The sequence below is a fragment of the Microplitis demolitor genome, chromosome 10, assembly GCF_026212275.2.
Source record: "Microplitis demolitor isolate Queensland-Clemson2020A chromosome 10, iyMicDemo2.1a, whole genome shotgun sequence".
Classification (NCBI taxonomy): domain Eukaryota; kingdom Metazoa; phylum Arthropoda; class Insecta; order Hymenoptera; family Braconidae; genus Microplitis; species Microplitis demolitor.
The window spans coordinates 11,682,916-11,699,384 of record NC_068554.1 but is presented as its reverse complement, the minus strand read 5'-3'; the positions used below and the strand labels follow the sequence as shown (position 1 = coordinate 11,699,384).

Sequence of the window (16,469 nt, the reverse complement as noted above, 5' to 3'; positions counted from 1 at the left end):
AAAGTTACAAAGAGTTTACATTGACACACACACACACACGGACATTAGACTGAAAATAGTTGGAATAGCTTCCTAGGACCTCAAAACGTCGACATCCAATAAAAACTCGATTTCCGAAAATCGGGTTGAAAACAATAACCCCAAAGTTTTGAAAATTTACAATTTTTTTAGCTGGAAGTTAAAAAACTTCAATGAAAGAAAATTGTATATATTTTAAATTTATTCGTGCTTCCCGCTATTTCTAACTTCCCGCTAAGAAAATTATTATTTTTCAAAAATTCGGGAAGTTATTAATTTCACCCTGATTTTCGAAAATCGAGTTTTTATCAGATGTCGACGTTTTGAGGTCCCAGGAAATTATTCTGACTATTTTCAGAAGGATGACCGAGTGTGTGTGTATGTGTGTGTGTGTAGATGTAAACTCATAATATCTCTTACTGAACTGACCGATTAAAATGTTTTAGGTAGCAATCAAAAGAGTTTATTGGCCATAAACTCTTCTGAAAATTTCAAATCGATCGATCAAATAAACTCTAAGATATGGAAGAAAAAAAAAATTTTTTTTTTCAGTTTTTTCCAAATTTTTCAAAAATGGCTCGATCGATCAATTTCAAAATTTAATTAGAACAAGAATTCAATAAATCGCAACCATCTCAATCGATTCATTCATTCGAGAGAAATCGATCAAGAAAGAAATGGTGAAAAAAGGTTTTCTTCTATTATCTTCGAAGCGACTCATCTGATCAATCCCAAAATTTGATCAGCTCTAGGACTCAATAAAACGCGTCGATTGTTGCATGAACCATCTCAATCGGTTAATTCATTCGTGAGATATCGTGGGAGAAAGAAATGCTAAAAAGCGATTGTTTCCGAAAACAATGACATACAATAGTATTTTCGAGCTCGAGGAGCTCGAAAACAGCGGGAAGTTTTAAGGCTGGCTCGTAGGGTCAACCGATAGACAAATTTTTTATTATCATTTTATTATTTCATAATAAATGAGCATTATGAGTCGTACTCTTTTGGATTTTCCAAATTTTTTTTCAAAGTTTGATTTCTTAGTCAAAGTTGTATAGTTGTTATGTTAGGTCAACTAATAGTACCTTAGGTAACTAGTGCCATCAAGTACAATACTCGAGTTCGGAGTTCGGGAACACGAGCGAAGCGAGTGTTACCAACCGAACGAAAGTATTATATTTGATGTCACTAGTTGTCTACGATATTTTATATAATAAATGCTCAAAATTAAAACGTCGTTAAATGCTTAACATCGGCATCATGTGATCGCGATCATTTTAATAATTTATCTTCATAGAAATCAATGTTTTTTTTGGTTCAGTTTATTTATTTATAAAAAATTACTGAAGTGTTTATTTATTCAATTATTAAAAATGAGATTGAATACTTATTTATTTAATAGAAATTAAAATAATATTATTATTTTATTGTTTTATTAATGAATAAACATGAAAACTAACCTAATAAAAAGTTTAATACACGTATTATTTAATATGAAAATTTGACCAAATTTTTTTCTAAATATAAAACTAACAAGTCTTAAAATTTTAGGTTAATTAATATCCTCCTTTGATTCCACTTTATTAAAATGTAGTATTTATTTTTCTTTCAATTACTTTTCAACAAAATTAGAGTTCAGGTTATAAATTTAAGGTGACACAGATTTATCAATGAATGACAACCCACAATTGTTAGCCAATCAATTTAATGCACATGTGTAATCTAGAGAATTTTTTTGCTAGTGATGTAGCTTTAGGTAAAGGTACCCTCGCGGTTTTGAATCAGCCTGGAAATACCCTGGGAGTGGAAACACGGTGGAATCATGGTGGATCCAGGGTAGTTACAGGGTGGGTTTGTGCCATTTTATCACCGTGTATACACGGTGTTTCCACGATGGTTACACGGTGTACTCACCGTGATTCCACGATAGTTACACGGTGTATCCACAGTGATTACGTGGTGTACGTGGAATCACCGTGGGTACACCGTGTAACTACCGTGGAATCATGGTGATAACATGATAAAAACCCGCCGTGTAACCGCCGTGGATCAACCGTGATTCCACGGTGTTTCCAGAGTGTTTGTAGGGTGATTTAAAACCGCGAGGGTAAGTTCACCCCGGTAACCTATCTTGAACATTTTGATAACTTGGATTTGTTATGTCCTCTACCTATCGGGAGGATGATTAATTAATTCACTATAATTTAATTTATCTATATTAGATTATTTCGCCCGGGAGTATTTGAATACTCAGCTTTGGTAGAGCAATTGTAGATTGAGGAAGCATTTTCAACATAAAAATGCTTATATTTTCGATAGTCAAACAGCGTAGAAATATATTCAAGAGTTATTACAAGAGGTGACTGTCGTGCTCGAGCTTCTGGCTAATTCTCCCTTACAAAAATTAATCTTAAAAATTATTCTGTTAGAAGGGGCGTTGGCCTTTGGGGACGATGGCAGGGTAAGTTTCTTATTTTAACAATATTACAAACATTTATAATTTTATTCTAGACGAGCCTCGAGTGACAAGATGGACCAGATGTTTTATTATTTTAAGTCCTGAAAGACTCACGATTTTCCCACGATTTATTTAAAATATATAAATATAATTATATTTGAATAGCCCGCGTAAGGATTTATTTCTAAATTCCGCGAGGGGTCATTTCGATCGGACAGATGAATCGCGATGGGACATCACAGATTATAGAGTAGGGATACATCACGCCTATTTTCGCCAAATTTTGCGGTAGAAGGTATGCACAAATGCTTTAAGAAAGCTTAAACACTGCATTTGACCAATCAGAAGTGATGAATGTTTAATGAAAAAGTTTCTGAGGCCGAGGTTAGGCATTTAACGGCGTTTATTTTGAGCATGTATCCCTCGCGGTTTTGATTCACCCTGGAAACACCCCGGAAACACGATGGAATCACGGTGGATCCACGGCAGTTACACGGTGGGTTTTTTGTCATTTTATCACCGTGATTCCACGGTGTATTCACCGTGATTCCACGATGATTACACGGTGTACCCACCGTGATTCCACGTACACCGCGTAATCACCCTGGATACACTGTGGAATCTCGGTGAATACACCGTGGAATCAGGGTGGGTACACCATGTAACCACCGTGTATACACGGTGATAAAATGGCACAAACCCACCCTGGATCCACCGTGATTCCGCCGTGTTTCCACTCCCAGGGTGTTTCCAGGCTGATTCCAGGCTGATTTAAAACCGTCAGGGATCACATAAAATCATTTTATTTCGTGGAAATCATTGTACATACTTATCAAATAATTTAATGTCAATAGATGGTGTCAAAGAAAAATTTCTTATTACAAATTGTTTAATCTAATGAGTTTTAGGATGATAAAATATTTTTTTTTATGAAAAATTTTCTTAACTTCTTAATACATGCTCGTGATCAAAAAGTTTTCATTCATGCTGAGCCCTTTCAAGATAATAGTTGAAGCAATCTGTTTCTTTTCTAGTTGTAGTTCCTTTTAATAAAAAAACCAATTGTTTTTGTGATGTGAACAGCTCTATGGATATTCTTTATTTTCGTTCTAAAAAATTTACTTTCTTTTGAATCACTGAATTTCATTTTTGAGAAGAGAATAAATTACTTTTTTTTCCATAAATACATCTTATTAAGGGGTTAGGTGGGTTTCAGAGGTACAAAGAAAAGGTATTTTTACGATTTTTTTTTTAATATAAACAATCATATATTTTAAAAATATAATATGGCATATCAAAGGTACATATTTCATCAATGTCTCCTGAAATTTTTATATAAAAATGTTGAAAATTCAGCCGTTGAGACCTCATCTCCCTGGGTGAGTCACAAAAAAGTCAGTGAACACGATTTCTCGAAAGGTTATGGACCGATTTAGTTCGAATTGTGTATATACAGAAAAAAAAGTTATCTTGAGTCAAGAAAATATTTTTGAAGACAAACGTTTTCGGAAACCAAGTCAAGATTTTCTTAAGCCAAAAGAATTTGTCTTGGTGAAAAAAAATTTGGCTTGGTTGGAGAAGATTTCTACTTTATCTGGGAAAGTTTAGGTCTCCGAAAAAATTTTCTTGAATCAAGAATAAGGAAAAGTCCCTATTATGAGACATATCTCAAGATAGGTTGAACATTTTTACTGTTTGAAAATGTATTTAAGAGAAAAATACAATTTGAATAGTATTATACGATTGTTATATAATTATTAGACTGGTAATTAATATTTAAACTCAATTTTAACTAAAAAATAAATTAAAATAAACAATTTTTGCAAGCAACCTTTATGGCCACTTTTATGAGACAGTTTAAAGGCGTATGGCCGTGTTGTCTCATGATACAGATCCCTATTTATGAGACAGCTGAAAAATGAACAAAAACGATTTTCAAATTATATTTTTATTCATATAAGATCATTTTTTATACCAAATGAGTAATTCAAACTAATTTTTTTTAACTTCCCGCTAAGAAAATTGAAAATTTTCAAAAATTCGAGCAGTTATTAGTTTCGGTCCGATTTTCGAAAATCGAATTTCTAAGAGATCTTGACGTTTGAGGTTCGAAGAAGCTATTCTGACTTATTTCAAGATGATGTCCGAGTGTACGTACGTATGTAAATGTCTGTAACTTTTGAGCGGATGAACCGTTTTTTATCGTCAAAGCGGCATTTGACGCGGCTTGACAATATCTAAAGGCTGAAAGAAATTGAGCTTGATCAGTAGGACTCGTTCAGAGATATTCCAAAAATAAACCTTTTTTCAAAAATGTTTTTTTGAATAACTTGAAATGAGCTTGATGGATTGATTCCAAAATCAACTGGGCTCTGAAGCTTTATAAGCCGCGTCAAATGCCACCTCAACCATCAAAATCGGTTCATCGTTCAAGAAAAACAGTTGTCGAAAGAATTAAAAAAAAATTTTTTTTTTTTTAGTATTTTCGAAATTTCTCAAAAATGACCACATAAATCAATTTTAAAATCTGATTAGCTGTAGAATCAATAAAACGTGTCGATTGCCAGCTTAATCGTTCCAATCACTGAATTCGTTTCTTTTAATGGTGTTTTAAGCGAATAATCTAAAATTAAAGATTAGAAAATTTTTATTTAATAAATTTTTAATTATAAAAAATTCTTAAATAATTTTTTGTTGTCTTATAATCTGAAGAATAACACAAATTAATATTTATATAAATGTTGGAAATATTATATAAATTAACAAATCCATTTAAATGAAACAAGTCAAAATTTAGTTTGGAACACAGCAGCATGCTGTCATAATTGTATAGGTTAGGCTTATAATTTCACTCTAATAAGTGTGATATACTTTTTTAAAAATAATAATTTAAAGTTATGTGCATCAATAACGTTTTAAATTAAATGTTCACACTGTTTTTGTATGAATTTTTATTTAATACTAATAATTATTGCTATTAACATTCACTGTCTCATGGAACCGGGACTACAGGTAGAAACATATGTCCGTGTTACGCGATACACCTGATAAAGTGTCTCATAAAACCGTACATGCAAGCGAATAACTGCAGGTATTATAAGACACTGGAAAATAAAATACTTTCATCATAAATAACAAAAAAATGCTCATGTGGACTAAATTTACTATTCATTAGCTTCTAATTGATATATAACATTCGTACAAAAATCGCATAAACAAAGTTTATTGACCAGAATGAAAAATTAGATAGATGTCATTGTTTCACTCTCCTTAGGTGTCAATTTGAGTGCAGATTATGAACCCAGCAATTAGCAATTTTTTTAAACAATATCTTATAAATAAATAATAAAATTAATGAATCGCTTTAGGAACTTAGTGAAATATGTATTTATTTTAATTTTTATATTTAAGTTTATCTAGCCTTTTTTTTATTTATCGTATATTTCAGTTGTGTATCATAAATGGGGACATTGTCACATAATAGGGACTTTTACCTTATTTACCTTCAGTCGGGAATTTTTTTTTCTACGTATTGTTATCCCCAAGTCTTATTGTGTACTTCTATTATTATAATTTCTGCTGACAGTGATATTCTTACGCCTGCACTTAGTCGTATCACAACTTTATCTTTGTTTTTTCTCATGGCGTAAAAATACCACTGTTCAATGATACAGAATCGCTGACGAATAATCGTCAGACGTTCGCTTAACTTATGATATGAAACATCTATTGTAGTTATATAGTATATAATCTTGATAACTTTATACTTATGAATTAATTATATGATTTTCAATGTGGTATCATTACTGAATGTGTAATCCTGAAACCCAATGGAATCTAAACAATAACATTTTTATATTAATTATTATAAGATTATCAATAAACAATTGTGTAGAGATACTAAGAAGTGAAGTGTATTACTCATCTAATCATTTAAAACTCCTGGCATAACAAGAAAGTGGTGGCAGCAGTACGGTTCTCAAACCAGTTCCAAGAATTAGAAACGAGGCAGAAGAATGGAAATTACAGAACTGCTGTAAGTAATAATCTATATAGTACATTTTTATAATCATCCATGAGTGGAAAAGAATTCTTTGAATATAGAGAAACTAGTGAAATCATTCATACGGGCGGTTCTAATTCTATCGGTTCCACCGTTAACGATTTATGCGATCTTGAAGAGTCGACTCTAATTACCAAAATACCGGACACTATTGAAAATCATACAGAATTGGTAAAAGCTTTGCAAGAACAAATAACTACATTGCATGAAAAAATAAATAACTCTGATCGGTCATCTGAGCAACAAGATAACGTCTCGTTGTCAGCGGAGAGTAGTGTTTCGTCTACGCTTGACATTAAGAATTTGAAACAGCAACTCGAACTAATTACGGAGTTCGAAGGTAATAATATTGTGGTTGAAACATTTATTTTTTAAGTAAAAACTGTTCTTGACGAAATACCGGAAGCTTAAAAAAATACATTTATTCGACTAGTGATATCTAAAAGAATAGTTCGACAAGCACGAAAAACAATTGACGGGCATGATATTCGGTCATCCGATGATTTATTTCAAGTACTTCGCAATAACTTCGGGGAATGTAAATCATACGACGTCGCCATTCTCGACAGAAGTCAGTGTCAACAAAGTTATGATAGCGCACTAACTTATAATAAACGATTTAACGAATGTCTTCTAAATATCAAAAGGGCAATTAACAACAATCCAGTTTTACTACCAAAAGCCGAAATTTAAGTTTAAAAAATGAAGAGAAACAAGGTTTAGCTCAGTATGTGCGAGGTCTCCGCTCAATTATTAAATTATTCGTCAAAGCCGGAAAACCGTCAACGATCAGAGAACCTCAGAATTCAGCTTTAGAGACCGAAAAAGAAAAAGAAATATCGCGAGTCGTCTGTAAAAAACCAAACTTTGAAAACAAAAGAAACCCTAATCCAAACAAATCCAATAATGCTATCAAGACAAACCAAGAACATTTCAGATCAAACACACAGCGAATTACAACAGATAATAAAAAACGATTTCCGTGTCACGGATGCGGTTGCTTAGAACACTTTATAAGAGATTGTCCGCGAAAACCATCGAGCTCAAGTTTTCCATCTCGCCAACAACCAAATGTACCGAACCCTATCAAGTATACTGAATGTCGAGAAATTCACGGAACCCAGGAGCAAGCTTCATGCTTAGTCAACAGCAAATTCGGACAACGATCTCATTCAGTCTTGGCAGACACAGGGGCAGCAGTAAACGTGATTAAGCTCAAAGACACTTCGGGCTTAAAAGTTAGAAAAACATCCGCACAATTAATCGGTATTAATAATAATACGCCTGTAAGCTGCAACCAAGAATGTAAAATTGATCAAGATGGTGTAGAACACATATTTTTAGTGGTCCCAAATAATTTTCCACTAGAAGAAGACGGGATCGCCGGTCGACCTTTCCTTGAAAAAGAAGACGTTATTATACTAGCGAAACAAAAAAAAAATATTTTTAATCAGAAGATTCCACAGGCGCAAATTTTCAAGTTTAGTTGCAATTATTTGAAATCCAGAAGTAACCTTTTAAAAAGTAACACTCGCATCAATCATATTCTTAATGAAAAGGAAAGAAATCAACTTTGGGATATTATAGATTCTTATCAAGACGTTTTTTGTTTACCAGGTGATTCACTTCCACTAATTTAGCTGAGCATATTATAGAAATCATGGATGATGTACCAATCAATGTCAAGTAGTATCGATACCCACCAGGGCAAAATGAGGAAATCCTGAGACAAGTTCAAGAAATGAAAGAGAAGAGAGTCATTCGGGAATCAAATTCGCCGTACAACTCACCGCTCTGGGTAGTCCCAAAAAAACAGATGCTTCAGGTAAACAGAAATGGAGACTTGTGGTCGATTACCGTAAGTTAAATGAAAAGACACACACAGATACGTACCCTAACCTAATATTGAAGAGATATTAGACCAACTTGGTAATGCTCGCTATTTTTCAGCCTTTGATTTAGCTAGTGGGTTCCGCTAGATCCCGATGCGGAGAAAAGACAGCCCAAAAACAGCATTTATCACACAACATGGCCATTACGAGTTCGTAAGGATGCCATTTGGCTTAAAAAACAGCCCTGCTACATTCCAGAGGGTCATGGATGATGTCTTGAGATGATTGATTGGTAAAAATTGCTTTGTATATCTCGACGATGTCGTCATATGTGGCAATACACTGGACGAACACAACTCAAATTTACGCACCTTCTTACAAAGGATGAGGAAAACAATCCTGAAACTGCAGCCTGATAAATGTGAGTACCTAAAACCTGAACTGGAATATCTTGGTCATTTATTTACGGAAACAAGAGTTAAACCTAATCCAGAAAAAGTTAAAAGTGTCATGGAATTTCCATGACCAAAGAATATAAAGAATATCAAACAATTTTTAGGACTCTCTGGCTATTATCGAAAATTCATTAAAGATTACAGTAGAAAATCCAAAGCGCTAACGCAACTATTAAAGAAAGACGTTCCCTGGCATTGGGGACCAGATCAAGAAAAAGCATTTATCACATTAAAAGAAGAATTATGTAGAGAACCAATACTAATATTTCCAGATTTTTCAAAAGAATTTACATTGCCAACAGACGCATCAGGTGTTGCACTAGGTGGAATTTTATCACAATATAAAGAAGGAAAAGAACATCCAATAGCCTACGCCAGTAGGACACTGAAGAAGGCAGAACAAAATTACTCAACCACGGAAAAAGAATTATTAGCAGTAGTATGGTGCGTGAAACATTTCCGTCCGTATCTATATGGTCGCAAATTTAAAATTATAACCGATCATAGACCATAAATTTGGTTGATGAATTTGAAAGATCCTCATTCACGGCTGGCCAGATGGAGAATAACCCTTGAAGATTACGAATATGAAATTAATTACAGAAAAAGGAATTCTCAATACAAATGCCAATGCCCTATCAAGAAATACTGTTCTTATATACCAGAAAGGACGTGCTGAACATCCAAGTAAGAAAAGAAAACTCAGTGATCCTTCACAACTAGGACCTAGTAAACAAAGAAATTTAGCTACTGAAACTAAACAGTCAAATAAGGAAAGCCAGCAGAATATGAAAAGGAAAAGAATAGAAAACGAAGAAAAACAAAATAAAAAACTATGTACCAGAAATCAACGCAATCCAGAAAAACAACCACCAGAAAATCAATTAGAATTAGAAGAAATTAAATTAGGAAAACAGCTTATTCTTACTAACACGCCCATACCTGAGGGTAGCGTGGATATATCATTCTTTAAAAGTGACAATCTTCAACTTCTTCAAGTTTATTTTGAGGAAGACACTCAAGAGTTACATATCATCAAAAGAATTAGCCATAATACAACAGTAGAAACCTTAGACAACATAATTGCTGAATTGAAGTATTTAGTTGTGGGTGAAGAAATAAAGGAACTCCATGTCGACCACAAGCTTTCATCCAGAAAGCAATGGAAGCTTAGAAAGAAGCCATCAAGTCATAAAAACTTTTTGCGTCACTTCAGTAATGAAAATGCTGACAATTGGGATGAGTACCTACATTTCGCAAACTTATACTACAATACGTCGTGTGACAGGGTAATTTTAATAAACAAAATAGTAAATAAATTTGAATTTGAATTTCGTTCCCGCCAATGACCGGCCGATGACCTCGTAAGTTACGAGTAGTATTGCGACTAGTCACCGGGTGTCGCATAGATCACTAAGGCCCGTCCGTTCGTCATTTCCTTAGTCTAAGGTAGTGGGAATAAGTTTCCGGAATGGTGAACGGGAGTGAAATAATATAATGGACTGCGGAACTAGAAGAAAGCAGAAAGAGAGTTGTCGGGACGACAAGTACATCGATAGAAAACATCAGGTAAATAGTGAAGTCCGTCCACGCTTCACGTGGAACGAGGCGATTTTTTAATTCATAATTTTTCCTACTGTAAATTATTAGGCCTTTAGGCCGATAATTATCATAACTAATTATTGAATACATCACTAATACGTACTGTTCATTGACAGGTTATAAAGTCAATTTTTGAGTGGAGAGAGAGAGAGAGGCGCTAAATTTGAGAGGCCCAGAATAGCCAGCAGAACAAAGGCAGCAGCTTTTGGAAAATACGCAGCGCGTCTAAATTTCATAAGGTAAAATTTATAATTGATTAAGGCCTCTAATTTTGAGGGCCGAATTAATTATAAATTAATTACTTAGCATCTTTCTACTGGTTGCGTGAATTAGATTGGTAACTCAAGGCCGTCGGCTAGTTTAGTCACGCGTCTCGCGTTCTCGAAATTTCCGTAGATTCTTTGCCATGTACTTGTCTTTCTGTTGTAACTCTAAATTTATTTCATTCGAGGCCTCTCGGCTGGAATAAAATAAATTTTCCGCGTAAATTATCCAATAAATAAATTAAAATAAATTCAATATTTTAATAAAAGTATTCAGGCCTGTCGGCCGCTCTAGACAAAATTTGTCCGCATGTAAGATCATAAATTAAGGCCTTGCGACACCAATTGACCGGCCGAATATTCTAGTAAATTTAAGACGTAATTCTAGTCGTTAAATTAGTTATGAAAAATTTATAAAATAATGTTGAAATAATTCTAATTAAAATTATAAAATCAAAAGTAAAACGCTAGACAATTACGGTAAATTTGTGTCGTGTAAAAGTTAAGAAGGATTATTTTGTCAGTAAATTAAATTGAGTAAAAATAATTATCAGAAATAGTGAGTAAATTAATGATACCGATTTTGAAAACAAATATTAATGGGAAAATTTTCAGTGGGAAATTAATTAATTAATAATTAAATTAAAACCTAAATTAATTAATTAATAAATATAATTGAATTAAATAAGACAGTGAAAATTAATAAATGAATTAAATAAATCAAGGAAAATAAGTAAGAATTAATAGTTGTGAAATTTTTATATTGGAGATTTTATTGGTGAAATTTTGTATTGAAAAATCAAGTTTATTAATTGAGTAAAAGGAAATGAAGTCATAAATTAAATAGAGTTCAAAGTAGAGTCAATAATTTTAAGTAAAGAAAACTGTGTCTGTGATTTACGTCCGGTGGACATGATAAGGTTATTTTAAACAATTACACATCCAGGGGATGTTTTTAAATTAAAGTTAAGGCTTACCGTCCAGGGGACGAGATAAATTCAGTGGGTGTGTGGGTGTGGAAATCCGTCCAGGGGACGAGGAAAATTTAGTTTGTCATAAGAATCCGTCCAGGGGACGAGGAAAATTTAGTTTGTCATAAGAAATCCGTCCAGGGGACGAGGAAAATTTAGAATTTTAGTTTGTCATAAGGAATTTAGTTTGTCATAAGGAAATTAGTTTGTCATAGGAAAATATTAGTTTGTCATAAGTATAAGGAAATAATTATTGTCAAAAGTTAATGAATAAAGCAAGGTGCTTAAACTAAATAAAATTTGAATTAACATTATTTCAGCCTACTCTACGATTCCTCTTCTCACTCACAAAATATTACGAACGACCCTGAGTAACAATTTAATTTAAATTAATAAAAATAAAATCCTCCAACATCCGGTTCTGGAAGGCCGAGTCCATCTTCCAGTGGCGCCCTAATATTCGACCATAATACTAGGTGCGACCAGACTTGGCAAGATTAGTCTCTCTGTCATAGTCGAAAGATGAAAGTACTGGGTTCGCACCATGTGAATTGGTCCTCGGAGAAAATGCTAAAGATGTGTCATCAGTGAAGAAAAATGAAAATATTCCTTATATTGAGTATTTAAATGAATCGAAAGGAAAATTAACAAGAAATTTGAACGAATGCAGAAAAATCCTAGCTGAAAGTAAACAAAGAACCAAAGATAGATACGATAAAATGATTAACTCTCAGGAGTTCAAGCCTGGAGATCTTGTATGGTTACGAAAGAAAAGTACCGCCAACGAAAAAAGTCACGCGCTGGGTTTACCATACGAAGGACCATACAAAATAATAGACAAGACTTCAGATGTTAATTATAAAATTAAAAAAAATAACAGACATATTATTGTGCATGCTAATAAACTAAAATTTGCTAACATTAATTTGTTTCAGGATCCTTCTGATTAGTATCGCCAGAATTAAGGCTAAAAACTACGAAAAAACAGAATTCTCTGTTTTGCCAAACATCTATATGGAGTACTTCGGAGAAGTCGGATTCTTTCACGAAACATACAATATCATCTCATATTTCAATTTGGATGAGTTAACGGTTGAAGAGTCAGAAATCTTAAAAAGCCTTAACTTTGTTGATTATCACTGTGCCAAAAACTGCAGCGAAACAGGTTTAATTAAAAAATTATACAGTCAGTTCGAAACCATTAGACAAAATAAGTACAAGCTTTTTTCAGCAATAGGCGTACCTAATTTAATCCGACAAAAACGTGGTGCATTCGATTTTGTTGAAAAAATAAGTAAAATACTTTTTGGAACCATGAGCGAAGATGATGCGACTTATTACAATTCAGAAATAGATGCTGTTCATAAAGACAATAAAAGAATTGGAGAACTATTTAGAAATCAAACATTTTTTACAACTGACTCTTCAAAAAACTGAACAATCTTTAAAAGACAATGATAACAAACTAGCTCAAATAAATTCGAATTTTCAAAATATTGACAAAAATATTCAAATATTGGCAGAAAAAGAAGAAATAATTGAAAAAAATTCATTAATAACGGAAACTTGTTTAGAAATAGAATTATTAGCTTTATTAGAGTTCAACAGAAACGTTGGTATGTTTATTCAAGCAATAATTTTCGCAAAATTTAGTCAAATAAATCCTCAAGTACTAACACCAGATTCGCTCATGAGTTCAATAAAGTTAATTAGAGACGAAAGGGGAGAACGAAATGCCTATTGTAATTCAGAATGGCAACTATTTCGAATATTTAGAAGTAAGTGAAATTACCATAAATGTAATAGAATATAGATTTGTTTACATTATTAAAATACCTATTTTAGAGATTGAGGACTACAAAGCATACAGAACAATCCCAACTCCAAAATTGATAAAAAGTAACTTGTTAGCATACATATATCAAATCCGCATGATTACATGATTACAAATAATGAAAAACTACTGTACACACCCAGTGACGCACACTTTCTCAATACTTGCAAAAAACACAAATCACATGATTTTTGTAGAACAATACATCCTAAATACTATATTCAATCGCATGATACATGATTAAGCAAAATTGTAAATGAACCGACGAAAATAAATAAAAACGATTGTGATATTAAAATGATTACAACAAAACAAACCATTTGGGTACAATTTAAAAGTAATAATAGATGGTTATACTCAGCACCAACGCCACAAAGCATAAAAATTATATGCGATGACACTGTAGAGAACAAAATAATAAACGGAGCAAAAATTTTATGGATTTCACCCGGTTGTAGTGCCGTATCTAATGATGTTATATTAAATTCATACAATAGAAACCTCCGATATAAAAATAGAAGATTTAACTAAATATGGCACTAAATTGAGTGAAATCAGTAGAGAAGCGATAGAAATTGGTAACCATGAAAGAACACAAACTCCTTATAAAAAACTTATAAATTGGGGTACTTATGTTCTGTATGCATTAGTTGTACTAGTAATACTATTTTTAATCAATAAATTTAAAATTTTTAAGATGATTAAAGAACTAAGAAATGGAGTCGATGACCTTTGTTGTACCTATTCAAAGAAAAAGAAACTTAACAAAAAATTTTATTCGAATAATGAGCTTCCTATGGGGGCAATAAATCATGCTAACTCTATCTCGTCAGATTTAAATTACCATATAGATAATTTTCGACAGAATCATCAACTATATGAACAAAGAAACAAAGTACAAAGGTCAAAACTCCGAATATCAGATTTCGAAGATATAGCTCATAACTAAGCACTATGAAAAATCAGCTTATAAGAAGATTTTTCAGTCTAAAAGTAGGGGTGTTATGCCCAAGTCTTAATGTGCACTTCTATTATTATAATTTTTGTAGACAGTCATATTCTTACGCCTGCACTTAGTCGTAACACAACTTTATCTTTGTTTTTTCTCATGGCGTAACAATACCACTGTTCAATGATACAGAATCGCTGACGAATAATCGTCAGAGGTTTGCTTAACTTATAATATGAAACATCTATTGTAGTTATATAGTATATAATCTTGATAACTTTATACTTATGAATTAATTATATGATTTTCAATGTGGTATCATTATTGAATTTGTAATCCTGATTTTCAATGGAATCTAAACAATAACATTTTTATATTAAATATTATAAGATTATCAATAAGCAATTGTGTAGAGATACTAAGAAGTGAAGTGTATTACTCATCTAATCATTTAAAGCTCCTGGCATAACAATATACATCTTTTTTGTTCAAAGTCTGAGAAAAAATGAAAATTTTAATTTTTTTTCTTTTCCTTCGTTCAAACACGAGATTTATATATGTACTAACGGAATATTTTTGGTTTTTTGATTTAAGATGAACCAATAATAAGTTATGCTGTCCACGACGAGAGCACTTTTTTGTGAGACACGTAGGGAGATCAGGTCTCAACAGCTGAATTTTCAACATTTTTATGTAAAAATTTCAGGAGACATTGCTGAAATATGTACTTTTAATATGCCTTATTATATTTTTAAAATATATGATTGTTAATACACTCATGCCATAAATTAAAGGAACAAAACAATTTTAGAAATTTTTTAGTGATTTTTGCAAGGCTGTAACTCCGTGAAAAATAATCGTATTGAGATTTTTTGGAATTTTTTTTTTTTTTGTCATTTCGTTGCATTTGCTGAGTAACCAACGCAAAAATTTACGAAAAGTCGGAAAACAATTATTTTATCATTTTGATTATGATTACACAATTAAAAGAACAAAACTTGTTTCTTTAATTATTTTGCGAAACTTTAATCAATCCACCCCGAAAAACGGCTCAAAGGATCAATTTACAAATTTGCAGAGTTATTGGGGGTACATTAACCTAAAAAAGTCCCTGGCAACATTATTTTTTTATCGATATTTGCAGAGTAGCGGTCGATTTACTAAAAAACCAAAAAAGTCATTTTTTTGTACTTACTTCCAATGGATGTTAAAATAAAAAAATTTTTTATTTATTTTGTTTTTTTTTTTTCAAAATGTCGGGAGGGTCTTGTAGGGAATTTATTCAAGTTTTTAATGCCGCGCTTCAATTTACTGTGCGATCATTGGTACCCGAAATATCGATGATCAAACCCAAAAGGATTTTTCGTTTGAAGGCTGATATCTCAACAACAAGTTATCATACGAAACTCAAAAAAATTCAAATTAAAGCTGATTAAATTTACTAACCGACTTATGCATTGGTTTAGCTGAAAAAATTTTTCTGCAGCCCGCGGGCTCTCTCGAAGAAAAGAAAAAATTGAGAAAATTTTTTTCTCGCGGTATTTCTCATATTTGCGCAATGGCTGGAAATCTAAAAAAAAATTGATGAAAATGAGTCAAAACTAGAGATTTTAAGCTACAAAATGCTTTTTTTATTTTTCGATACGATTATTTTTCACGAAGTTACAGCCTTGCAAAAATCACTAAAAAATTTCTAAAATTTTTTTGTTCCTTTAATTTATGGCTTGAGTGTATTAAAAAAAAATCATAAAAATACCTTTTTTTCGTACCTGTGAAACCCATTTAACCCCTTGAGGTAAATTTTTCAAAACATTATAAAAGTAAGTGAAAAACTGAAAACTTAATAGTCGTACCTTATAAATAATAAGAAAAAAAAAAGAAAAAGCATTTCATTCTGTATATTTTATAAATCACAACAATTTCAAATGAAAAAACATTATAAATAAAGTTCAAAATCGACTCTAGCGGCACTATAAAATTGTCCAGCCTGTCCAACACGTTTAACCCAAGCTCCTTTTTTGAAG

The 16,469-nt window shown here is 32.3% G+C and overlaps 1 protein-coding gene across 1 annotated transcript in view; it reads right to left on the bottom strand.

Moving 5' to 3' along the window:
- Nucleotides 1-16,327: 16,327 nt before the first annotated feature.
- LOC103572884 (CD2 antigen cytoplasmic tail-binding protein 2 homolog) overlaps nt 16,328-16,469 on the bottom strand; it is a 39,687-nt gene continuing 39,545 nt past the window's right edge. Inside the window, exon 5 of the mRNA XM_014443978.2 lies at nt 16,328-16,469. This exon is cut by the window's right edge and continues 436 nt beyond it. Within this exon, the coding sequence (XP_014299464.1) occupies nt 16,382-16,469 (88 nt within the window). The 3' untranslated portion in view covers nt 16,328-16,381.